This window comes from Haliotis asinina, chromosome 6 (genome assembly GCF_037392515.1).
Source record: "Haliotis asinina isolate JCU_RB_2024 chromosome 6, JCU_Hal_asi_v2, whole genome shotgun sequence".
Lineage (NCBI taxonomy): Eukaryota > Metazoa > Mollusca > Gastropoda > Lepetellida > Haliotidae > Haliotis > Haliotis asinina.
In genome coordinates this window covers 7,480,640-7,507,825 of record NC_090285.1, presented here as the reverse complement: position 1 = coordinate 7,507,825, position 27,186 = coordinate 7,480,640, and the positions used below count along the sequence as shown (strand labels likewise).

Here is a 27,186-nt window from a genome sequence, read left to right as displayed (position 1 = left end):
CGACAGCATGGGTCGGTACTCATAATATCGATCACTGGATGGTCAGGCTGGTTTACATTCATATCTGACCCAGATATGTGGTTGGAATACTGTTACGTGAGCGCTAAACCAGACACGCGATCGAACAATATGTGGAACATATCATATGACAAGGTATTTGCGGCGTAAACCTGTATACATTCATTCACAAGACGTCAAGTGACACAGGTTTTTAATATTTATACACAAAGGAGTGCAGAAAAAAGCAACACCTATGTAAATTGGTTTCAAAGGTTTCCTTTTTTATTCATGTTTATCTCAACCCCAACAAACATTATCACCAAAAAACAACGGAATGCGTAATGATAACTTGAAAATTAACAATTTCAAACATATATACATCCTTTCGTCAAGGATTAATACAATTTACCTATGGAAAACAGTACCCAATTCTAACGATGTCCCGCTACAGACATATCAGTAATGCTAAGAGGATGTAATTAGGGGCAGTTAGGGACATTTACATTGTGTTGATATCAGTTCAGATCCTACTTAACAGTTGGAATACGGTCAAGAAAACATTGAACTACTTGAGTTACATACAGATCACAGATAGCTCCTGCAGTGTGCATTTCAATACATTCGTTGTCACCTAATTCGATACAGTGAAAAAACTATTGCACGGAAAAGTGTACCGATTTATTTGCAACACGTCATATAAATATTACAAAAATAACCTGCTGTTCTATTAGGGTCGTTGTCAAGGAGACGCAAAACAAAATCATCTTATACATCTCTCATACTCATGAAAATACAAGGCATTTGAATGACATCAGTTATCAAAATATGGTTGCATAAGTACATGATTACTCTGTAAGTTAGGGATTCTGACAGAACTGGCGCACCGATACTAAAGGGACAGCAGTCTCGGCATTCGTAACTACTCGTGTCATTCCGGCAAGCTTGTAGGTCACGGAAAGAGACGAGTAGTTACGAATGCACTCTTGGATGCCTTGTGTCTCTCAAATCTCAATCCTAAAAATGACCCTGCTGTGGGCGTGTTATGAAAATAGACAAAAAGCAGTATACAGTATTTCTAAGTATCGATACATATATAAGTACGTATGTCACATCACTATACGCGTCAAACGTATTTTACGTCAATTTCGCTCGGGAGTTTCCCATGTGGCCAGACAGACGAACACGTTGATAACCAGTTTGTGTTTTACATGTGCCGTCTGATTAATTTGTACACGTTTTTTTTTTGCAATCACAATAACATGTTTTAGCAAAGCCTCGTGAATGTTAATTTGAAATTCATAATCAAACAAAACAAAAATAAATGCATATTTACGAGTATGGTGTATCAAAAATTGGGATTCAGGGCTTTATAGGAGAAACGGAACGGATTCCAGTAATTCTGATGCGATGACGTCACGTACAGGAAAGAACGTCCCATTCCATTAAGCAGCAACTGTAGAAGGCTGACAAGGGTTAGTAAGCGGTTACCTACAAAACACAATATAGCTGGACATTTACAAGTGTGAAGGGGGTGGTTAAAATTGAGCCGGGTAGGAGAATTGGCGTTGTTATAACTTAATGGCAAAGCGAATGGGTCATAGTTATATTTACAATATTTAGTGTCTGTATAGCGACAGTTTCATTGGTGCCTTCGGTCACAGTAATATTTCTCATGTATGTGGTTTGGGTGGGGAGAGGAGGGGAGGGGAGGGTCAAAGGAATGTAGTGGTGGAGGGGGGGGGGGTGAGGGGGGCGGAGGACATAAAAATGTAACATATCAGCAGAATATGATTCAGACCGTAGATGTACAGAGACGGAAGTCAGCTAAGGGGTCAAAAACGCTTGCGCTATCTATATCCGGTAAGTCGGGTTGTCGATGCCGAGTTTGACCTCCACGTCACCTGTGTCCAGAGGGGTGTGATCTTCCTCTGGCACAGCTTCCTCCTTCTTCTCCGGGATGGTTTCGTTCTCGTACACTGGGGGCTTCTCCTTGTAGGCCGGGGGCATGGCAACTCCCCCTAGCGTATAGATGGCATTCTCGTAGGTTGGCGGTGGCGGGACAGCTGCCGTGGGTTCAGGGACCCGGTGACGTCGGCGACAACACAGGACGACGACGATGGCGATGACAACAAGGAGGAGCAGTAGTGCAATGCCACTTCCGATATACATGTAACGTTTTTCCCTGGCGGCGTGGTCATGGTGTTGGTGGATGAGAGGGACTGAATAAGAAAACGAAGAATTGCCAGAGTCGAGAAATCAATGATATCGGTCCAACGTTTACATTCGCCAAATGACCGAAGTGCACAGACTCACAATCATACAGTCAGCCCGCTCATTTTTACCATCTGATCACCATTTGGTTCCGAGATGGGAGATGGCTACGGAATCGGATCCGCATCCAAAGTCCGGAATCCGGATTGAAAAAGGATGACAGTATGGGTATATATTTAGTAGGAATACAAACTGGAAATATACACCTTTCTGGCTGTGTTTCTTACCGGACTCAGTGACCTTGACAAAGAAGTGGCAACGAGCGATGTTTCCTTCATAGTCTTCGGAGACGAATACAATAGGGTGCTCTCCCTTCTTGAAGAGTTCTCCGGACTTATGGCGGGAGGTTGGTGGACGGACGAGGCCGACGTTGTCCACAGCTTGGGGCATGTCCCATGTGGCCTGTCCCTCTTTGGTGAGGTACACGTCCGGCGGGCAGTAGGTAAAATTAGGCGCGTGCGTGTCTGGGAAAGCAACATGACACGGTAACGACATGTGCTAAAACGGTCGCTGAAAGATTGTAATCTCTAGGTACCAATAAAACACGTTACCATCGAATAACCAGTTTTTGTCCTGTATGTTTAACCCACCATTAAAACGGGTGTATGCATTGTTAAACGTGAGTTTAGTTTCTTCTTATATTTTGAAGGATTGACAGCCTGTATTCATGAACATCCATTTTGACGTAAATCAAAATAATTTCCAGAAATGTTGCTGTGGTGATCATACCAGAATTGATTATTTACAGACCGCCATCATAAAGCGAGTCTGCCTCAAAGTTCATGAACCCTATTATTTTCTTCATGCCTACGGCTCCGTGCAATGTTAAAGCCATAAATGAAGCAAGTCTTGATTTCTCCTAGGATTTCCCAACTCATTGAGGCTCATTTTCAATTCAAATTGGTTATTTGTTGCTTCCAAAATCATACACATTCAGAGACTGTCTTAGTATACCATTAACTTGAACGTTGCTGAATCTGGCGTTTAACAAGAAACAAACAAACAAACAAACCATACCCCTGATCCTAACATGGAACTCGCATCGGGCAAAGTTCCCCCTGTAGTCTCGGGACGATGTAGCGATGACCGTGTCGAAGTTCTGCTCGCCAATGCCAGCTTTGAACACTGTCTTGGACATTTGAACCTCGAGCACAACGCCCTTGTGATCATGTGCCTTTAGTTCCACAGGAAGGTGCGCCTCGTTCTTGTCGTGAGCAACATCAATGGTGATGAGCAACTTAGGGCAGTTTAAGAACGTGGGCTCTGTGAAACAATCAAATTATGTGGTTTGTAAGAAACGGTGTTGTCTAAGATTTGCCTGAAGAGAAACAAATTCGGTTGTAATGAATGATGTCCTTATATTAAGATAAGTTTGACATTCGGTAAAGACGTTGGATGGGATGCGGGTAACTGGTTGGGGTGAGGGTTGGGGGTTGGGGGTGAGGGGTTGGGGTTGAGGGGTTGGGGTTGGGGTTGGGAGTTGGGGGTTGGGGGTTGGGGGTTGGGGTTGGGGTGGGTGGTTTGTGCGTGGACATGTGCTTGATAAGGATTAACAGTCTCAAAACTGTATAAATATCATACTGTAAAGGTAATTTCGAAATTATTCACGACAAAAAGTACTATAGCCAGTTGTTTATAATCTTACATTCATTTGGCTTTTGGCATTTTTTTTTACAAAAAACTTTCAACTAAAGGGAAATAAGAACCTAACATCAAGACCTATTAAAGCCTTACAATGCTGAGCACAAGCTGTCACTTACCCTTATACAGATCAGGCTTGACTGGTGCAGGATCTGTGAAACAACAATACATGTATATGAAATACAGTTAAAACTGAATTGTGATGGAAATGTTTACTAGCTCGGACATGGTTAGGCTAGGTTTAAGGCGGGCGTGATATTAATAAATGGACATAATATGTTAGTGGGGCTGTACGGAAACACCGGTGACGGGTGTAAAGGTGTTTATAATATCTAACGTACTTCAATATGCATTATCTATATAATTATAAGTGTTTAAAAGCACACGACATCAGTTATACATGCAGGTGTACACGCGGCGTCAAATATACATGAAGGTGTACACCGGTACACCGACATCAAACATACATACAGATGTACACACGACGTCAAACATACATGCAGGAGTAAACACGACGTCAAATATATATGCAGGTATTTACATACAGGTAGACATACACACAACGTCAAATATATTATGCAAGTGTATGTATACACGACGTCAAACATACATGCAAGTGTACACCTATGTCAGATATACATACGAGTGTACACCTATGTCAAATATACATGCGAGTGTACAACTGATCAAAGAACATTAACATATTAATGGCTGTTTAGCTGAAGGGCATCGTTTTACGTTGATGTTTTCTTCAGCGTCGTGACAAGCTGTTCAAAGCACAACAAACACACAGAGCTACACACAAATATCAGCAGCACCATCTACTCCATGGACATGCACAGTGAAGACGCTACTGAAGCGGCACAGTCATCATAACATCGACAAACAACGATGTTGTTACCAGAGAAGAAGGTATGGTCCTCGGTAGTTGAGGATGTCGTGGGCACCGTCGTCAATAGCGACGTTGTTACATTAGGAGCTTTAGTAGAGAAATATTGGTGTGAATTATTGCCTTGATTGATTGTTTGTTTGTTCATGTGATTTTCAGGATTTTATCTTTTAAAAAATGTCGACGTTCCAGAATTTGACAAGAGATGACACGTCAACGATGAAAACATTGTTACACAATGTGTTTTTCTTTTCTTTTTTCTTTAAAGAAATAATAGTAATGAAAAAAGAAAAACATGCATGCTTAACGATTTCAAATGCACGTGCTTTTGCATCTGCGACTGGAAAAGAACTTGGTCTTCATGGGGTCCACCCAGAATATCAAAGGTCCCTATCCTTGGTGACCAGCTCGAACCATGATTTGGCTATGATATATATCTGAACTCCGGTTACAGATCATATAGCAATTATGAGGTTAGTGTTGTTAAACGGGTTCAAGGCGACATTATTCTGTGTAGTCTACTCGAAAGAGCACCAGATTCAATCATATTGCCATACGCAATTCTGACATGGTGTACCAGACTTACCAACATAAAGGGTTCGATTATTCTTTAAGTTCGTTGAGAAGTTAGTACCGCGTTAGCGTATATATGGATATTCTTGAATCGGAAAAACCGCGAGTGACAGCATGAGCACAGGATCATGCAGTCATGGTGCGTTGGCGTACATTCATCCAGGGACGAAAACCGCCTAAAAGACACTTTTTACGACAAACAGGGGTGGCCCAGTGGTTAAAGTGTCAGCACGTCGAGCCAAAGACTCAGGTTCGATTCCCTACATGGGTATAATGTGTGAGATCTGCTATGGACCCTCGGCTGGAAGTTTGATAAAAGAGGTCAAACACACTCACTCACTCACTCACTCACTCATCACGACCAACTTGTGGCAGTAGCTACAAAATTTGGGCATGCTGCCGTTGTACAAAACAAGCTTAGCGTTAAGACTATGTTTAGGTATGAGGGTGAAGCGAAAATCGCATCGTACAACTCTACCTTTAATCCCCCATACGCACATTTATTCTGATTTATCCAAACAAAGAAATCTTAGTCCAGTGTAAAAAATATTGATTGTGAATTTGAATTACGTGGTAATCATGATTTTCGTATTTAAGATATGTACGATCGAAGAGTTCCGTACCTGCGCAGTACTCGCAACATTGGGATGGGTCCTGTTTGATTTCTTTGCAGTTCTCCACGGGGGGACAACTCTGACGTTGGCATTTGGCACCACCATAAGGCTTACTGGGGTCAGGGGTTATGCATGTGCACACGTCACACGCCGTGGGATAGAAAATGTCGCCGATCTTGTAGTTGTGTCCTAGATAGGGGCACGTGTAGTTGGCGGGGTGGGTACACAACCGGCCGCATCCGTTACTGCAGCACTTCTGCTTCAACGGGCATTCCGAGTCTACTTCACATGACACTGCGCATGTGCCGACGGTAGTTGGGGTCAAGGGCGGACAATCGCCTTCTTTCTCCGGCTCGGGGACACCTGTGGATTAAACGTCTGTTATTTACAGTGAAACCATGACATGTGGGCTCTCCAACTTATTGAAAGAATCAAAAGGTAAATAACACACTAATATCTTCAGAAATAAAGTATATATCTATACTTGAGTAACTCAAATATGTACAATGTGCTTCAAAATTGACCCTAAATACTTACGTCGCTCACAATTCCTTCCCATGTAACCATGGATACAAGAGCATCTGGCCTCTCCTTCCTCAGCAACACAATGTCCGTAACTTCCGCAGCCATTTTCACAGACAGCTGCAGACATAAAGGTGAGATTGTAAATGCAGTTTTACGCCACATTTCCTTATGTTCTGCTTTTATCGCTACGCGTTTAAATACGTCAAGTTTTGTGGTTTGGGATCATTTTTATTAAATTTTTCCATACAAATTCCATACAAAAATGAGCTTTAAATACAACACAATTCCAAGGATGCAAACGAGTGTCTAGACATAATCAATTAACACCAGCCAGGTGACAAAATGTAACCATCTACTTCTTACAGAAATAATTAAGTATTTGGTTCCCTGGTCTTTTCTCTTGTATCTCCACTATTTGGACCATAGTCTGTCTCACAGTCCCTCAACTACATTGTTTTACCAACTATCCTCCCTGCAACGCTGAAGCCATACTGAAGTCGAGATTTCCTCAGGCTCTGAATCTCTAGTCTCCGTGAGGCTCCTTTGTGGGCTAGTTTGTTACTGTTAAAGTTATACCTATTCAGAGACTAAGCGCTAATCTATGCCGACCCGTGAAAAGTCAGTATCGCTGACCTTTTTGACACCGGGTTAAATAGGTCTTCAACAACCCATTGTTCAAATCAGTAGGTGTTGCTCGCTGACTTACATAATGCAATTAATCGCATTCCAGTTTGGCATGTTCGATGCTTACAGGACGTTCTAGATAGTGCACAAGTTCGTTAGTTTAAATCACAATTCCTGGTTAGCACAATGACAGCAAGGTGCCCCTTTCTCCAGTGCTAAAGTCCTAAATGAAGCAACTCCAGATTCCGCCCGGATCTGAATCTCCATTCTCACTGGGGCTCCTTTTGAATTTATAAGGAACTGTACGTGTCTATCAAATTGATATACATTCAGAGACTAACCTTTAGTCTATGTGTCCCCATGTAAGACTGACGTGTTTAGATTGTCCATTTTATGGAGGCTATCGCTAGATTTTCACGGAATACGGAATAGACAGGTGTCGGATTAGACAATATTTAATAATCATAATATCGCTGTCAAATATAATGCTGGTTTTGACAGTGTGTTGGATTAGACAGGTTCTTATGAAGGTTCTTTATCTAGGTACAACATTAGAGCAAGGCTAGTGGCAGTGAGGGTAATGTGATCAATCCTTCACATGCTTTGATGAGGAGTTTGTACTCACGGTTCTCGCATCGTGTTCCGTTGAAGTGGTCTGAGCACATGCAGCGTGGGCGTCCTTCAATGACGTCACACATGCCGTCGTTCATACACTCCAGATCACATTTAACTGAAGAAGAAACAAAGACACATCACACATCATTGAGTCAAACTGTTTGCGTCACTGTTATTAAAGGGAGGCTGGATATCTCACCTTCTTCACATCTTTTGCCTGTGTACATAGCGAGGCATTCACATCTTGGACCCGAGTCGTCCTCTACGGCCGTGCCTCCGTTCATACACTCGATAGCAGGCTTAGGGTCGACACCTGCAACAGCAACGTCGTCAACGTTAGTATTACCATCATCATGAACTTGAACACACGTCAACATCGACATGGACGCAGACATGGGCATCTGCATGAACAATGACAACGACATGAACATCAACGTCGAGAACACCCTACTGGCATCGTCATGAGTTGCCATGAACATCGACATCAACAACGACATTGCCATGAACATCGACATCAACAACGACATTGCCATGAACATCGACATCAACAACGACATTGCCATGAACATCGACATCAACAACGACATTGCCATGAACATTGACATCAACAATGACATTGCCATGAACATCGACATCAACAACGACATTGCCATGAACATCGACATCAACAACGACATTGCCATGAACATCGACATCAACAACGACATTGCCATGAACATTGACATCAACAATGACATTGCCATGAATATCGACATCAACAACGACATTGCCATGAACATTGACATCAACAATGACATTGCCATGAACATCGACATCAACAATGACATTGCCACGAATATCGACATCAACAACGACATTGCCATGAACATTGACATCAACAATGACATTGCCATGAACATCGACATCAACAATGACATTGCCATGAACATTGACATCAACAATGACATTGCCATGAACATCGACATCAACAACGACATTGCCATGAACATTGACATCAACAACGACATTGCCATGAACATTGACATCAACAATGACATTGCCATGAACATCGACATCAACAACGACATTGCCATGAACATTGACATCAACAATGACATTGCCATGAATATCGAGATCAACAACGACATTGCCATGAACATCGACATCCACAACATTGCCATGAATATTGACATCAACAATGACATTGCCACGAATATCGACATCAACAATGACATTGCCATGAACATCGACATCAAAAATGAGATTGCCATGAGCATCGACATTAACAACGACATTGCCATGAACATCGACATCAACAATGACATTGCCACGAATATCGACATCAACAATGACATTGCCATGAACATCGACATCAACAATGACATTGCCATGAACATCGACATCAACAATGACATTGCCATGAACATCGACATCAACAATGACATTGCCATGAACATCCACAGCAGTGGTGCGCAGCTTAGTCCTGTCATACAGACCCTGAAGCAAACGTATCCAAGTGTGACCATACAAGTCTAGAAAAATGTTCATTTCAGCGTCTAGTTGTTATTCTATGCGTAGCCCTATTTGTCGAAAATCAGGACATGTACAGTCAAGCAAAATCATTTAACAAGATGACTTAAGTCTTCGTTGCAAGAAACTAGTACAGCGTATTGCTTGTGATGTTTAACAAGTAAAGAAGCTCATTTTACAACTCACGGATGGAGCAGGTTTTCAGAACCTCGTCAAACTTCCATCCTGGACAGCAGCCTATGTAACAGCGAAACATGATGCACGTGTACGTCTCCGTCCTCTCACACCACTTTATGTTAGAGAACCGACGTCGGTAGCGACTGCAACATCACGCAAGGAAACAATACATACTTCCCATCAAAGGTTTAGATTTACTTGAGTAAATATCGCAACTTACTTTGGCAATTGTTCTAAATTAATTTTCCAAAATACTCCATGATGTTTTAAAACACTTTTTACACATAAACTGATCTATTGCCAAACTCGAGTTCAGTAAATTATAGAAATCAGTGAAAATTGGGGAAATCGTAACAAAACATTACACCAACACGCAGCTGTTAACATCCACGATAATTATGTGCACATGCCTTTCAGCAATTTGATGCAAACTCAGGGGCGGATATACCTTTTTGAGAAGGGTGAGTGGGTTGGGGGTGCACACTATTGAGAAAAAATTGTGTGTGCACACTTCATTTTGACGAGAGTTTCAATGGGTGGGGGGCTGGTGGGTGTGGAGAATGTGCAACTCAGAGAAACTTACAATCTCCAGAAGTTGGCATACAGGTCGACCGCATTGTCATCTTGTCCCTCCTCCTCTTCCTCCTGACTCTCCTCCGACTGCTGCTGGTTCGGACATGGATAGAACACTGTTCGGTTGCACTTGTCGACCTTAGTCTCAGTGTACTTACATCGATAGTCAGGACCTTTGCGGCGCCCTCTGTAAGAGTGAGTGAGTGGGTTTAGTTTTAGCAATATTCCAGCAATATTGGGGTGACACCAAAAATGTTGTGCCGGATGTCCGGATTCGAACCCAGGTCTTCGGTGTGACGAGAGAACGATTTATAGGAGGTCTGCTTTACATTGTCTAGATTTCTTCACTTTTAAGTTATTGTTTAGGGTCTAATACTTTATAATGAAATGTAAGCAAATTTACATGAATCTTCATTTCACAGACTGTATATTTCAAGACGCCATTTGGATACAGGGTTAGTACTGGGCCCCGACAACCCGTGGTGGACGATTGAAACTCCCAAAGGAATCAGACGATTAGGCTCGGTGTCCTGGTTATCCTGCGTCTGTCGGGGGTCGTTGTTTGCAGCTTCGGTCACTGGATTGTCTGCTTTAGATCTGATTTTTCACAGCCAGTCCTGATATCGTTGAACTGTTGCTGGGTGTGACGTTAATAAACAAATACCAAATTGTGTAATTCTAATTACGTTGTGTGACCAGCCATTTGGGGCGTTAACTACATTCACATTGAAGACAGGTGACACAGGTGACCTGTCTTTTAATGCTTCAGTGTACCTCCCAGACAAACGCGCTCGAGCAAGCACGCACGCGCGCACGCAAAACACACACACACACACACACACACACACACACACGCCTGAGGAAGCATAACTGACCATTTTCTGATGTACAACTATTTATTGTCACACAAATCTCACCTGGATACTAGAGAGAGATCACGTAACAGCAGCCCTCAAACATATATCACTCCTCCCAAGAAAACATTTAAATTTCTAAAAGTATCCGGAAAACAACAGTTATCTTATCCAGTATCTCTGTAAACGCCGAGGCATCGTCTTGTAAATTTACTGAAGCATTATGATTGAGCATTCGCGATTTGTAGCATGTATTACTACAAAGTTTCCGTAGGTCAACCGTGGCACAGTTCGATTTTAACTCGGGTGGCAGTTGAAGGTAATGAATATGTCACTAGTTACAAAGACATATCTTTTTGCTTCTATAACCTCTACCAGAGTCCTGTGATAGAGACAGAAACCAGTCCAGCTTTGATCAATCACACCTATTCGCCTGTACATAGCTGATGACATATATTTTGCCGGGGCTGCCACTAGACTGGGTCGTTACGTGAATAGCTATGCACAGGTGCACGTTTTGTCTGTCACGCCTTTCAAGCTAAGGGGTCACGTGCAACAGCACAATTTCACCGAGGGGTACAAGTGACAAGGCAACAAAGCCCCAGACGCTGAACGAATCATTTTCTTCCATAGTTTTGGCCACATTCGAATACTTCACGTGTTCATTTCTGGAACGTCAAAGTATACCATTATACTTAACTTGTTACGACAAAATTGTGTTAAGCATTTTATGATCACGTTTTGTTAACAGCATTTACCTTTGTATGTGGTTTTCTTTCCTTTCATACAAAAGGGGAAGAAGATCACAGGAACGTCGCGGACGCCACTGTCACCGTTGTCACGACGTTGTCCACACGAGAGTCTAATTACAGACGCGTGCAAACCATGGGAGCAGGTTACACCAACTGTTCTACAAAGCGAACCATTTCAGGGTCCGCGGGAAAGGTCCAGATATATACATATCAGCCAAAACTAAAATAAGGATCGTTTGATTGTTTGATCGGAAATCTAAGAGTCATTGATTAAGTAAACGAATCGGCGCCACGTATTGTAAGTTACTTGTTGTTGCTATGGCTTGTCATGCTTCTCATCACCTGGTTGCAGTCACTTAAGTTTGATAATGGGGTAAAAATCTTCATTGAAATGTCGTTTTATGCACCAAACAAATATTTCTCATTCCATTGTAGAAGATCACAAATATTCTAGGGAGTACAAATACATAAATCAGTTATTGGTATCGATATAAATGAAACCCCGTCATTAAAACTACTCATTTCAACATTTAATTACCTTAAAGTACACAATTCTTTCCCGCGAACGAAATTTCAACTCCGTGAAGTAAGGTATGCCTGTGTGAGGTGCAATAGAATTTACGTACATTTCCGGGCTAAATTGTCTTGTTTGCATGTTTGTCTAAACATGAAATCGTGACAATTGTTGTGAAAAAAGAAAGCTTTATGTTTTCTCAATCTTGAAATTTTAACGCGAAAACGTTTTTAACCCGAAGGATTCCGAATGCTATTTTCCGGACGACCGCCTCCGAGTGATGCACACGCCACAACAGTGAGTAAACAGTCGCTGCAAAGTGTGTCAGCCTGCTGAAACATTAGCTAATAGGAACCGTCATCAGAAAATCCAAAGCCTATATGCTGCAGGTCATATATCTAAGTTTCGTACAGATTTTGTTTGTTGGGAGACCAGTGTCAGCGACTGGGGAATTTGTAAGTTCCGCCAAACCCTAAACAGTAGCTGTTGTCTGATTGATTAAATCCGTTCGACCAGGGACACGATATGGGCTTCACTTTTGTACCCATGTTGGAATCTAACCCGGGTCTTCAGCGTGACTAGCGAACGCGTTAACCACTAGACTACTCCACCGCCCACCATGACAGGCGTATACAAGCACTGTTGTCGATGTTCTTGTATATAGGTAGAGATCTACCCGTCACGTTTCAGCTTTCACCCTCTAGCACAATTGATAAAGCCTTCACATACATACGAATTTGCATATTTCCACAGATTATCAATAAATTCTCTGTTACGTATAAAGCCATGTATATATATGTTAAGGCTCAGTGAAGCGTAACTAACACGCAAGTCGACCGTAACCTATTAAAGGGGATCACAAACAGGCTATCCAGGGCTGTACAATTGACAATGTGTTGCTTGTTGTTGACGGCTGGAAAGCAACAGTATCTCTTTTAGGATTTGATAGATAATCAATGTTTTAAACCTTCATACTACTTAATATGAGAATTAGTGAGTATGGTTATACGTCGCTTATAGCAATATTCCAGTAATATCACCGAAGAGAACACCAGAAATGGGCATACTACCCGTGTGGGGAATCGAACCCGGGTCTTCGGTGTGACAAGTGAACGCTTTAACCACGCGGCTACTCCACCGCTGCTTAATAGGGCATCCTAGAAGTGGCATTGTTGCGTTCCAGCATTATTGCGTTGTCATACTCACAAACACAAGCAAAGGGGCCAGATTTACCGAAGTGCGACAATGCGACAATGGCTGTCCTAGGACTCCATAGCTTAGGGTTTCGTAAAAGCCGTTTGTGTGTGTTAGCCTCATGTAAATGTGCAATATTTGACACCAGCAGTATAAACACACGGGACACTACATAATCTCATACATACAGCAAGACAGCTGGGTTTGGTCCTGTATCAGTCGATGTTCACGTGTAACGTCTTTATGTAATATGCATAAAAACATGTACTTCTACGGAAATCTATTTTACCGACTGTTTAAACAGCATACACAACAACCTGTGTGGGACACATGAATTGGTCACGCCCTGTTTGTGTTGCTAAGATCCAGGTCTACTCAGACCTCCTCCATACATCTATCACGTACAGTGTTCAGGGTATTGTAGTTGGGTCTCGCTTTACGAGATCACCTGACTGTTGTATAAGACGGACGGGTAGGTATATCCCTGCCCGTAAGGGCATGACAAACATATCTCAGTGATGGAGGATGGTTGAAGTGGAGGCTACAACCATCACTACAGCTGAAAGTCAAACAGATTGACGGCATTAACTTTTCAAACAGAAACCGGTGCAGACTGAGGAACTTAACGTAGGATTAAGGTTGACAAACAGCTTGTCTCTAACTTGAACATATATCCTACAGTAAGAAACAGTTCCTAAATTATGATCATAATAAGAAATGAAACGGAGCCCAAAGACCTTCTTCACATCCTGAAACTGTGGAAATCTAGAGAGTGACCACATATTCTAGACTTGCATGGGCTTCCTTGGATATACTTGTATCAGGGTCTGTATAACGGACTAAGGTTGGTGGGGACATAGGGTGAGGGTTATCATTATAACGATTGAGGGTTATAGCATGACGGAGCTGGACTGTATTGCCACAGGTACTTGTTTATAAAGAGTGAGTCCTTTAATATACTGGACAAAATTAGTTAGGGATATTTTTGTTTTAATGACTGGTATTTTATCAGTGTGCCAATGAATAAACACATCATTAATCATAATTTCAAAATTTACAAATTTTCCCAACTGTTTTTGTCCAGTATATAAGAAATTGAGGGTTAAAATGTGGGGTTAATGAAATTTTAGACCTAAACATGTTAAACAGAACTGATTTTACAGATTTGCGGATAACCGTCATCTCATGGAGACATTTTGTTTGTAGCTATCGTCCTATCTTGCATACAATATTACACATAATAGGATTTCTATAGCCAGTGAGCTTTACAACAGACTCAGTTTAACAACTCGTTCATATTCGTTATATTAACCAATAGTTAAGGACGCACCAGGAAGTCTCTTGAATATAACAACTCGCCGATACCTCTGTCATACCGTTTTGAATTGGGAGTAAGGCATCTAGGGCACCCTCTTTTTTGTAACTTGCCAGGATTAAGTGACTGGGATTACCCTTCACTGGGCAGCGTGACATAGCAGATTCGGCGCTGGGCCTTCATTTCTCTAAATAATATCACGAGGGTTTTCAGTACCCATGTTCTCAGTGAAGCGGCGACCTCTGATTATCTTTAAGGCGCCTAGTCACTGGAGCAGAAATAGTCATTATCATATCGTGACGAACGGTGACTTGCAACTACAGCAGCAGCAGGCAACGTGAGAAAAATGAACCCTTTCCCAAACCCCCACCCTGCACTAACGCACAAACACAGACTTTTTTAAATCTGACAATCATCCTTTGGTACAGAAACTGTCCAGTTGAACGAAAATTGTATTATCCCTGTTTTAGTTGTACATTAATATCACATTCATGTGTATTGTGTATAAGCCATAATGTCACTTTGTATTGATAAAAATGTATGCATGTTTTCACATCCGTTTGTACGATTTACGAGAGTAATATCCTGTTCTGTTCTTAAGCACCTGTGAAGACCCGGGTTACAATTAGCCTTTGGCAACCCTTACTTTTCGCAAGAGGCGACTAACAGTATCATGTGGTTCGGGTCGCTGTCTTCACGGGATGACACATGTAACTGTATCCGAATTGATCGATGCTCATGATGTTGATCACGGGATTGTTTTGTCCAAACTGTAGACCAATATAGCTGACTGCAGCGTTAAACAAGGAACACATTTTCTTTAGTCCGGCAGTTTAGTGCGCTGTTGCATTTTTTAAGATATGTTGCTACCCTATAGCACACAGGGTAGAAGAACATTGTTTCTTGAACTTTACAAAGCGTTTCATCTTTGGACATCGCAGAAGTGAGTGAGTGAGTGAGTATTTAACGTCACATCGACAGTATTGCAGCCATATCGTGACGACATCGTAGGAGGAATATCACACCATAACGAATATATTGGGAAACATACATGAAAGGTTTGTTCCGAATCGATAACACTACCGCAACATTTCTAGAAGACAAACATGTAAACTTCAGCATATTCCCTGCAGACCTTATTCATTCGGAAAATATCGTTAATGTTCGGAGAATGGCATTTTACATATTGAACCAACTGGTAATTGATTCGAGATACAAAATTGTGTCCGGTAATTCCGGACCACGAGAAATGTGTACATGGATATACAAAGATACATTGAAATTCTCAAGGCAATATTTATCCCAACAGTGCGTGGAACCTTGATCACAAATACAGGGAGGCAATCAACATGAAAAAAAAAACAACAGATGGTTTGAACAATTAGAGATAGCATTTCAAGGGGACGCAACTCTTTTAGCTTCGCCTGAATCCGGGGTGTATTGATAAACCACTCCTGCAGCCGAAATAAGTGAAACAGCGTCACCAGGAAGGAAGACGACTTTCGATACGGATATGCTTTTGCATATTGCATATTAGTCATCTAATCACAGCTGTGACCTGTGACGTAAGCCGTAAGGTTATCACGATTTGAACTCGACAGACAACATACAATACGGCCCGAATGTTTGACCTACTTTGTATACAGGAGCTAATGATTTTCTACTCGCATGTCGTTACAATGGTTTGTTTGTGTCGTTTTAGTCAATGTACGTTTTCTCCTGCCTACTCAGAAGCTATCATATTGGAATTGAGCCAGTATGGTTTGAATACTACCCTAGTGATACTATGCGGGCGCCACCAGAATGATGCCTTGACACTTGGTACCCTAATGCTTTAACTGGATGGTTGATTGGTTGATCGTTTAACGTCACACTCATCAATTTTCCACCGGTCTGTAAATCATTGAGTATGGACCAGACAATTCAGTGACCAACAGTTTAACCTAGGCAGGTGGGTTATAGTGCTGCTGTGAAACAACTGTCATATACATGCTGCGTGTAAACATGGTTTGGAGCAATCCTGTAAGTCTCAGACGTTTACTATTCGTGAAACCCAGTGTGATGGTTATGCAGTCATCGATTCGAACTCACTGTCATTGTTTGGGGTAACTCTGGTCGGTTTTTGGCTATAAATAATTGACTATAATAATGTCTGTATATATTTGAGTTTGGACCAGACAATCCAGTGTTCAACGTAATGAAAATCACTCCACGCCGCTGGGATACGATGGCATATGTCAGCCAAGTCAGCGAGCCCAACCACCGGATCCTGTTAGTCGCCTCTAACGAAAAGCATGGGTTGCTTAAGATCACTTCTTACCCGGATCTTCACGGGTAGGTCTGCGTAGAGACCTGTATATGTAGACGACTAGGTGACGTACCTCAGTACGTTCTAATTTGGCCTCTTTACAAAGAGAAAACTCAGTTTTACAATAATTCCTGTTACCACGACAACATTTCTGGACTGCTGTCCATCTTTAACAACCAACCTCACAGTTACCCTTTATACGAGAATACAATGAAGTAAAATCAGTGCGCATTCCAGAACGTGACTCTAGTGCCATGTTAGTCGTGTTTCTTTTTAAGGTATCGAGTATCACTATTGCGGATCTAGACGGGGTACGATTAGGTCGTGACACAACCGCCGTCATAAAAAGCATTTGTATAACGAAACAGTTCACATGCGCCGAGAGCGCCATGTTGTATTGTACCTATGTATTGTCACGTCATAACACATTGAAATAAACAGCTCCACTGAATTTCTGCATGAGCCATACAATAACGTGTGTGTGACTAAGCTACGAAAGCGGAAACACGAATCCCACAGAGTTGGCATTTAGTTTAAAGGCACAATATCATACCACACTTCATAATAATGCACTTTCAAGCCTACTATCAGCCCTCAGAGAAACTACCATTAAATATGCTCTGAATACACAATTACGCCTATATAATGTATACGACGAAAGTATTACGTATTTAGATTAGAGTATTAAATAGAGGGTTCAAATGAATTAATGCGCCGTAAGACTCTCGCACCCTCTACCGGCAGAACATTATTTCAAGCGAATCACATAGAGTTATGTCCCTTGAAGCGCTCTATACGAATGTATCCTACTCATGCGCAGAGTTTGTGTTTGAATCCAGTGCGGCAAACATTGACAACACCATATGCGACAGGTTTCGATGTACAGAGCCACTTTTTACATTCCGTATGTGGAAAGTGTTCTCTGTTAGGAGGTTGTTCACCACGATGTCTCAATTATCGATCTCAGGCAAGTGTTAGTGACAATAAATCTTTTATTTCGTCAATAGGAAGCTTAAGTGAGTGCAACAGCCTCAATATAATAATATTGCATATATATAGGCAAAATACTGTCGAAAATGTGTGGTATTTTCCTTTGACGCACAGGGCCTAGTTTTTCGAAGCTCTCTTAGCGCTAAGATAGTCGTAAGTGCCATTCATTAACATTATCTTACGACAATCTTAGCGCTAAGAGAGATTCGAAACACTAGGCCCAGGCATACGCTACCGCATTGGATGAAAGCATTGGTAAACATTCAGGAAAATTCGTTACTCATTCTTATCCACAGCACTGTTTAATAACAGCTGACGTTATTTAACAAAATACCGAAATAGTCTTTAAATTATGATTCAGTACTGATAACTAAAGTGTCCAAACAATACACCCAAGTCCTGTTAACATGCACTTTGGAGTTTTGTATTATACGAGTACACTACAATGAATGATAGCCCGTCGGGTGTGTTTCATCAAAGTGAATATACGTGTGTTTTGATAATAAGCTGTGATAACTGAACCATTGTTATATTTTCGGGGATAATAAAGGATTAAATTTCAAAGAGAAAGTTACGTAAAAATACAACTGGACTATAGTGGGTTTTTTTCGTTTTGCCTGAGTGTGTTGAAAGGAAGCCAGTCTACCATACTCAGCAGATGTGATCAGTTACATAAAGCTAATTCAGATTATTTACGATTAAGATTAACGTTCATTGTGTGGTTTCATCCACTGAAAAAAACACCATTGATACAACTGCCGATTGAAAAGATAGCATCAGCTGACTGAACAATTATTTGATATAGATATATGCTTAAAACAGTTGTCTGGTACAAACATACAGCCAGTATTCCTTTTATTACTGATAATTAGGCTTTTCTTTGTGTACAGTTTGACACTTTACATTCCGGGAACCGTTACACATATAACATTGACATAAATGCAGGTAGATATGAATGGAAATGTGTTTCACTTCCAAGCCTAAGGAGCTAGAAGCTTAAACCATATATGTGCACATTCAAAACAAAGATACAAGTGTTTCACAGACAAGTGAATTGTAAACTTGGTACACTGATTTTGCATTTTATGTAATTGAAAATGCTAGAGCCGTTGTACCATTAGACTATAAGATACTAACATAAGTCATTTTCTAAAGAAAATCCAACTTATGACAAATAAACTGAGGGATATAATAAAGTTAGCTCCGTATGTTGTATATCTACATACTTGGTAATATGTCGATGTAAACATGGACATGTTGATGTAGGTGGGGATATGTAGCCTCAATAATGTTTCCATGTCTGCATTTACCGACTTAATTATTAAATGGAATCTGCTACACATAGCTAGTTCTAAAATGTCAGTTGAAAGCTAACCCTTGTCAATGATTTCCGTCGCCATGGTAATGGAGATATGTACACGTGTCAGCGATTCTACTCATCATGTAAAAAGGTTTGCTACAAGACTATCATTCATGAGACTGACTGAAATGTTTAGGAATAAAGAGCAATTGTCTACATGTATATTCGACATGTTGCGTTTTAGTATGGCCAGAAACCACTTATTATATAAAGAAGGGAAAGACATACATACATGTATAATGCAAACAACCTACAATTTGAATGTATTTCATTTTCGACCTGACTGGCTTTCTTGGAGTTCGTTAGTAAAGAAACCACACCAGCTGTATGGATAACTCTCTTTACATAGAAGCTGTGACAGAAATACTCGTTTGTCTTCTTAATGTCGTATCTTGTCAGCAAACCGGTTCATATATAAGAGTGTAATTTCGGATCCCGCACATACAGCTATAAATGCAACTAAAAATATCAACACCGCATTTCATATCGGAAAATTTGTCAATAATTTTGAACTTTCTTTTTGAGACAATCTATCAGTGTATCGGCGAACAGAACAGTTTATAATGACTGGCTACTATACATCTAACGTGGGCTGAACATCAGAGCATATGTACGGCGATTTCAACAAAATTATAAGGTTAACCTATACATAATGTTCGTTGTATCTGGAATGACGAGTTAACCTGCTATATTTGTCCGTGTACCCGTAATTACAAAACTATTCTAGTTATATTTCCAAATAAGTTTTCCTCAGAAACTTGAGTCGAATCTCCTGGAACATGATCTTCTCATGTCATTACGCAAAGTTTTTGTAGGATCCTGTTGTGGGTTGAAAATTCGATCTCGCATTGTAACAGAAGACTTAAATGCGTTGTTTGTTTGTTGTATTTCCCTGCACTCATCAATATCCTAGCTCTATGGTCGCAGTCTGTAATTTCGTGTCTGGACCAGACAATCCAGTGATTACGAGCATCGATCTACGCAATCGGGTACGATCACATGTGTTAACCAAATCAGCGAGTCTGTCCACCCAATTCCATTAGTCGTATTTTATGACAAGCATGGGTTACTGAAAATCATTTCCAACAGGGATCTTCACAGGTCGTAAATACAAAAGCATAAGTTGTCAGTTGTGATCTTTATGACACAAACTCCACGTCTATCATGGTGCGTAGCCGCGCGTGTTTCGCACAGGTGGATTAAATCTGGGTCATCTGCTTGGGTGACCGCTTGTTGACGCGAGATCGGCGAGGCGTGGCAAACACAACATATCTGCCCGACACTAGCCATCAAAGTCACGTTGTATCATCACGTGTGTATCAAGTCAAAAAATACCCGGATTCGAGCACAACCAATCACAGCTGACGGCACACTCTGCTTTCACGTGGTATCATACTGTAGGGAAACATGACGTAACCTATGTGGTCGATTAATAGAAGCATATTCAGTTACGGTGCAATAGAAATATATTATCAAGTGTCTAAACACGCGAAAAAACAAGGGCCAGTGGAACAGCTCTAGTTTCCTATCATCGCACAGGTAAACGATAGATATTTCCGGACCTGGACGATGATTATACGTGATCTCACCGATTATACGTTTGAAAGTGAGTGGGTGAGTGAGTGAGTGAGTGAGTTTAGTTTTACGCCGCACTCAACAATATTCCAGCTATGTGGCGGCGGTCTGTAAATAATCGAGTCTGGACCAGACAATCCAGTGATCAACAACATGAGCATCGATCTGGGCAAGTGGGAACCAAGTCAGCGAGCCTGACCACCCGTTAGTCACCTCTTACCACCACAAGCTGAGTCGCCTTTTACAGCAAGCATGGGTTGCTGAAGGCCTATTCTACCCAGGACCATCACGGGTCACTTTTGAAGTTATAAAGTGTATAATGCATTAGATATAACCACAAAATAAAGCCGTGAATACGTTACTATGCCGAAAAGTATTTATTTATTTATTTATTTATTTATTTATTTATTTATTTATTTATTTATTTATTTATTTATTTATTTATTTATTTTATTTTATTTTTTTTATTTATTATATATTTCAGGTTTAGCTAACATCAGGTATATGAGTTATTTTCTTTTGTCCGTCAGTGTTATTTTTATCCCACAGTTTTATTGTGTTTTATCCATATCTTAGGTGGCCTTTCCGATGATATTTTCAAGGATGGAAAAGACTTTTTCCTGGTCATGTGACTTAAATTATCAAAACCGTACGAATGCTCGTTTGGGTTTTTAACATTTCTTTTAACATATCCCAGGTGAGTGAGAGTCAGGATGCATGGTTGCCCTGACGACGTCCTTGATGGAAGGAGATCTTTGAGATCTGATGTGCCGTAGTGGATTAAAGTTTAATCATATGTATTGATTGTGTAGGCATAGGATAACAAAACTACGTGCACTACGTGTATGTTCTGGGATATGTAGTTAATACAAGAGCAAGGGTAGACTGTCAGATTCATTAAGCGGTTATGTCATAAAAAATAATAATAATAATCCAGAGATGATGACATGGAACTTCATCTTCGTTAACCAGAACAAACGTTGATCTGTTTCAGTCAACCCAACATGCTCCTACTGTCCTCAATCCCAAGACGTTCTTCCTTTGAAACATGTGATCTTGTCTCTATCTACAACCCGTCCCCTTAAATTCTGCGCCATCCTGCCCTTCGACATCAGTTCCATCTGTATAAATTCTACATCTTACCCCGTTGATCCCGTCTTTCCCTGCCCGATTCCCCGCCAGCATTTTCTTGGTTTATTTACGTTGTGTTATAACACCCGCTTTCTTACCACAACCATGTCAGACAAAGCGATACGGCGACAAAGAGGAAGAACCTGATATCCTGTTGTATAAGCTTGGATTGCCTTGGGGTGGATCATATACCCGGGAATGGTTGCAACATTGCCACATGCTTCACATACTTTCACATTTTAGTTCGACCTAAACATATGATTTGGCAGTAACAATATATATCATAACCGCAAAGACAGTTTTAACACGTTCTTGATACTGGTTGATGTGAAAGAGAAACTGGGTCGCATTTTATTGCATTTGGCATTTTAGAGAAATATACATCCTGATTCGATAAATGATCCTGAGCCGACGTGTTGATACTGAAATCTGTGGAATATTCACTACAGGGACAATGGCGCCTGCTTTGTGTCCGTGTAGTAGAATCGACTTACATTGTGTGTGTTTTTTATGTTGTTGTGAATATGACCAATATAAATCAATATGACAATCAACACGTGCACCATTTCATTCAAATGAAAGCAGTTGGTCTTGTGCGTATATACTCAGATCAATAAATATGTATTCATTCTTATCATAGTGCGTAATTCGTCAGGATAACACTCCGAGGACCCCAGTGTTCTGTTTTATTTCTTGAAATACAGAAATATGTGTTCAGAGCGTTTAAACGACAAAATCTGTTTATTTCATACCCAGTGGATTTAAGTTCATACGGGCACCTCGATGGAGACAGAAAATCGGTGTTACTCACCCTTCGACAGACACGAACATAAGGAGGACGACGACAACAACGACAGTCAACGAAACCGCCATAGTTCCCAAGCGCTGGCCCACCATACTTTGTACACTGCTGCTCCGCTGGGTATGAGGCGCGCTTCTACCTGAACAGGTATACCTACCTGTGGTTGTCACGTGACCAGTCTCGCTCTTTAATCCAGGCGTATTTTGTTTCCTGGTACGTTCACACAGGCTGTACAGTTCACTCAAAGGCCCTTTTATGAGCGTGTTTTTCACCTGATTTGGAGATGTATGGTTGCAATTCCGTTCGGTAAGTTGTCACCTGTGATTTGCACGTTCAGTTTGGTGGGGATATGGATATGCTACACAAGGTGCTCTTGGAATATGGAATAGTAGGTGCTATCAAGGGTGATGAATGAGATGTGTTTCGGAGAATCATGATATTGCTGATGAGTGGGAGACGTATGAACTAAGTGTTGTATATAGGAGTATAGAGTATACAGTATATAGTGGTGGAAATGAGGAAGATATAGGATGTGCCATAGATACGGAATTGAGACTGATACAGGAGGTGCCATAGAAGCCGAAATCAAGAATATATAGGAGTGCTATAAAGGATGGTAATGGCACAGGGGTGGTATATATGTAGAGGTACTGCCTATGGTGCAAGGGTGGTAAGTGTTGGTGGTAGTGATGATGGTACATGGGAAGTGTATGTTGGTGGTATTGACTATGGTACAGGGGTGGTACATGGTGGTGGTACTGATGATGGTACAGGAGTGGTACATGTTGGTGGTACTGATGATGGCACAGGAGTGGTACATGTTGGTGGTACTCACTATGGTACAGGAGTGGTACATGTTGGTGGTACTGATGATGGTACAGGAGTGGTACATGTTGGTGGTACTGACTATGGTACAGGAGTGGTATATGTTGGTGGTACTGATGATGGTACAGGGGTGGTATATGTTAGTATCACTGTTGTAATTTGCATGTATTTGACAATTATCTAGTGAATGTCTCAAGGAGATCCTGTGCATGTGTGTAGCTGCACCGTTGCGTAAACATGTCAGTTGAGTTGAGTTTTACGTCGCATCGCATGTAAGGACGAGACAAGTCTCCATACACTGACATTTTGGTAAACCTGAAAGGAATGGTGCCAAACCTAACGTCAGGTAAACATCAGTTTCTTATGTACTTACAGGTCTGACCTTAAAACCTGTGCAGGGTGGGAACTAGCTCTTATATAAAGCCAACCGGGTCATGGGTGGTCGCCTCCATTTGTACAAAACAATGGCTCTTGACGGAAGTCCAGCAAAAGTGACCTTGAACTCGGACATGGTCGTTAAGTATGGAAGTATGGTCTTGGCTCAATGAGCACTAAAACACTAAGGCCGGGTATTCAATGCGGGTGGACGCACAGATGTCCGTCAGTGTGAGAATATCGGCGGCCTTAGACCCCGTTCTATACACCCGGACAGTTTCAAAGACACTGCCTGAATCAGCGGAGTTTAACTGCTCTAAGACGGAGATGTATAATGTGGCTATGAAACACTGTGGCAACAAACGTGGATAGGCGTGGATTGAGGCTTGGTAGGACTACTTAAAAAGCACTCTTTAGTTGTGCCTTAAATGACCGGAGTGATGGCTGGAGCTTCAGTTCCTCTAGCAGTTTGTACTGCAGTGTTGGAGCAATGTATCCATGCTAAATAGTCGTCAGTCGTGTGTGTGTGTGTCTCTGTGTGTGTGTGTGTGCGTGCGTGCGTGTGTGTGTGTGAGAGAGAGACCCATTTTGTTTTTAGAATTTAGGGAGACATCTATATTGCACAGAAGTATTGGGGGTTGGGGAGTGGAGTGTAAACAGCAATTTTGTTACAAGAAATATATATTTATATAACGCTTAAAAATGATGTTATGCATGTTGTTTTAAGATTGTCGATAACTCTGGAGTCACATTAATGCACGAAAGCGAGTGCAGACACCTGGACATCAATGTCAGGTTGGGGGGTCCCCCAAAATCATCATCTCCCCTCTCCCCACCTCCTACCCAGCTCACACACACTTCACAAAACCCCCGATAGTCATAAATAATAAAATGGTCCCTAATTTTAATCCCACGTCTGGAAGCACAGTTCATGTGTTATGTGCTATATATAGAGCTTGTTGTGATATGAAAAGGTTACACAATGGTATCACAGGCGTTGAGCCATTGCGGTTCCCCAGCTCGTGACGCGTGATTGACGGTAGCTAATTTGGCATCACAATTCATGGTCTAGACAGCGCATGCGCCTTGCGTTACGCGATGACGGTGCAAAACTATTGTTAAAAACAACCAAGTCGCGACGACATGAAATATGGCTTTTTATCGACTTTGTTCGAATTGGGTATCACTGAATGTGTGTCAATCCAATACCCACGGTCGTCTGGCAGTAAATCTTTCTGTATATCATGAATGAGCTATGTCTATGTTAAATTGTCGTATGATATGTAACAGAATGGAACCAAAGATCGAGACCTGTACAAGTAGTTGCTCATGTAGTGTTTTATTCTTTATCCCTTTTTTCCCTTTTGGTACAAGATCTGTATGCGACAGACTTACTTCATCTTTCTTGTAGTTAGTTCATCACTGGTCGTCACGATCTAGTCCATGTTCTGTATCACTGGAGTACAGAATACAAAATACAGCTATCAAAGTACCACGGAGCGTTCAATGCTTTGTTTTACATGCCGTATTCACGTGCACTGTGGGACAGAAGCAGTACCGTGACGACCTCGTTTCAGGACAGTTGAATGCGACAGGAACACGTTCGGCGGCCACGTGATCTGAACCTATCTGCACCCTATGTGGCGATAGTGACAAATCACAAATGTTGTAAACAGATTTGTATGCATTAGGGAAATGGTTAAGACTTTTGAAGTTCAAAATAACCAGATTACCGGAAAAACATTCATAACTACACATGTATGCCAAGGAAACAATTCCATACTACGGTGACATAGCTATTACAACATAGCACTATATAAGATTATATTGAACACAATACTACATGACGTAAAATGCCTTCTATGACCACAAAACTACGTGACGTAACATGCCTACTGTGGACACAATACTACATGACGTAACATACCTACTCTGAACACAATACCGTAGTGTTATATCATTACAGAGCTACTATGAACACAATGTCGCTTTACATGACTCCGTATGTCAGTAGCCCGACCCAGTCGATGACTACTAATTAGGTTAGACTTGATTCAGCCTGAATTTTGCCAGTATGAGTCAAGGCAAGGCAGCATCCGAAATAACAGCGTGAGATCCAGCCTCGGTTTCTCGGCACCAACCCACACAACACTGTGTTGATGTGCAATATTCCACAAACTATGGGTATATATTAGTCTGTTACTGGCATACAGCAAGATCATCAAATAATAATTTTTTGTCGGTTTTCACAATCCTAGAACAATGGTGATGTTCAAGTGAAGGCATTGGAGATGATAACATGTCAGAATCAGACATGTGAATGCACACATAAACCGAAAAAATACAATACCACTAACTTTGTATTCCCACATCAAAAAGTATACATTCAATCTTATATATATACACTCATGATATTATATATCTTATTATATATTGACACTCATGATGTCCCCGCAACGTCAAATACGTCGTTTGATGTCACAGCCATTGCGGAGATGCATCAGTATGCTTGAAACGGAGCCTAGATTTTCGAAGCTGTCTTAGCGCTAAGATAGACGTGAGTGCCATACACTAACATTAATTCATGACGATCTTAGAGCTAAGATAGACGTGAGTGCCATACATTAATATTAACTCATGACGATCTTAGAGCTAAGATAGACGTGAGTGCCATACACTAACATTAACTCATGACGATCTTAGCGCTAAGTGAGCTTCGAAAATCTAGGCCCAGGTTTCTCACAACGTGCGAATATCACGAACGTCAACCAAAGCATTCTGAACAGAGCATGGTACCGGCATCGAAGTGTTGGTACTGCAGCACAACGGTGGAGATGATGACATCTAAACGACACGACATCTAAATCACCGTTCAGGCACGACGTCACCCTTTCTGGACAGCCGTCCGAAACAATGTCTTCCGGCGTTAGCGTATCCACCCAGATAATACGGAATCGTCTTCATGCTGCTGGCCTGAACTCAAGGAGTTCATGTGTTGGTCTCCCACTGACCGTACATCACAGGCGGACCCGGGAACGTTTGACTTGGTTCACAATCATATAACTTGGACATATGACGACCGGGTCCCAGTTCTCTTTACTGAGGACTTAACTGACGGAAGGGAGCGGGTAAGGAGAGGTGAACGGGAAACGTTTATCGATGGTAACATTGGCAAACACG

At 41.4% G+C, this 27,186-nt stretch overlaps 2 protein-coding genes across 3 annotated transcripts in view; one reads left to right on the top strand and one right to left on the bottom strand.

The window, feature by feature from the left end:
* Positions 1 to 260: 260 nt before the first annotated feature.
* On the bottom strand, positions 261 to 23,128 carry LOC137286203 (uncharacterized). Its single transcript, XM_067817919.1, has 11 exons — positions 22,816 to 23,128; positions 10,022 to 10,198; positions 9,448 to 9,581; positions 7,952 to 8,065; positions 7,763 to 7,867; positions 6,526 to 6,630; positions 5,998 to 6,351; positions 4,032 to 4,064; positions 3,289 to 3,534; positions 2,499 to 2,735; positions 261 to 2,219 (listed from the first exon to the last, which is right to left on the bottom strand). Exons 1-11 carry the CDS (start codon positions 22,899 to 22,901, stop codon positions 1,852 to 1,854), a joined length of 1,959 nt encoding a protein of 652 aa, XP_067674020.1. The 5' UTR covers positions 22,902 to 23,128; the 3' UTR covers positions 261 to 1,851.
* LOC137286204 (N-acylethanolamine-hydrolyzing acid amidase-like) overlaps positions 22,962 to 27,186 on the top strand; it is a 22,585-nt gene continuing 18,360 nt past the window's right edge. The window contains exon 1 of one of the 2 annotated variants that reach the window (XM_067817920.1): positions 22,962 to 23,112. In XM_067817920.1, the coding sequence (XP_067674021.1) occupies positions 23,090 to 23,112 (23 nt within the window). In that variant the 5' untranslated portion in view covers positions 22,962 to 23,089. The remainder of the gene's footprint in view (positions 23,113 to 27,186) is intronic. The other variant, XM_067817921.1, reaches the window with a different exon arrangement.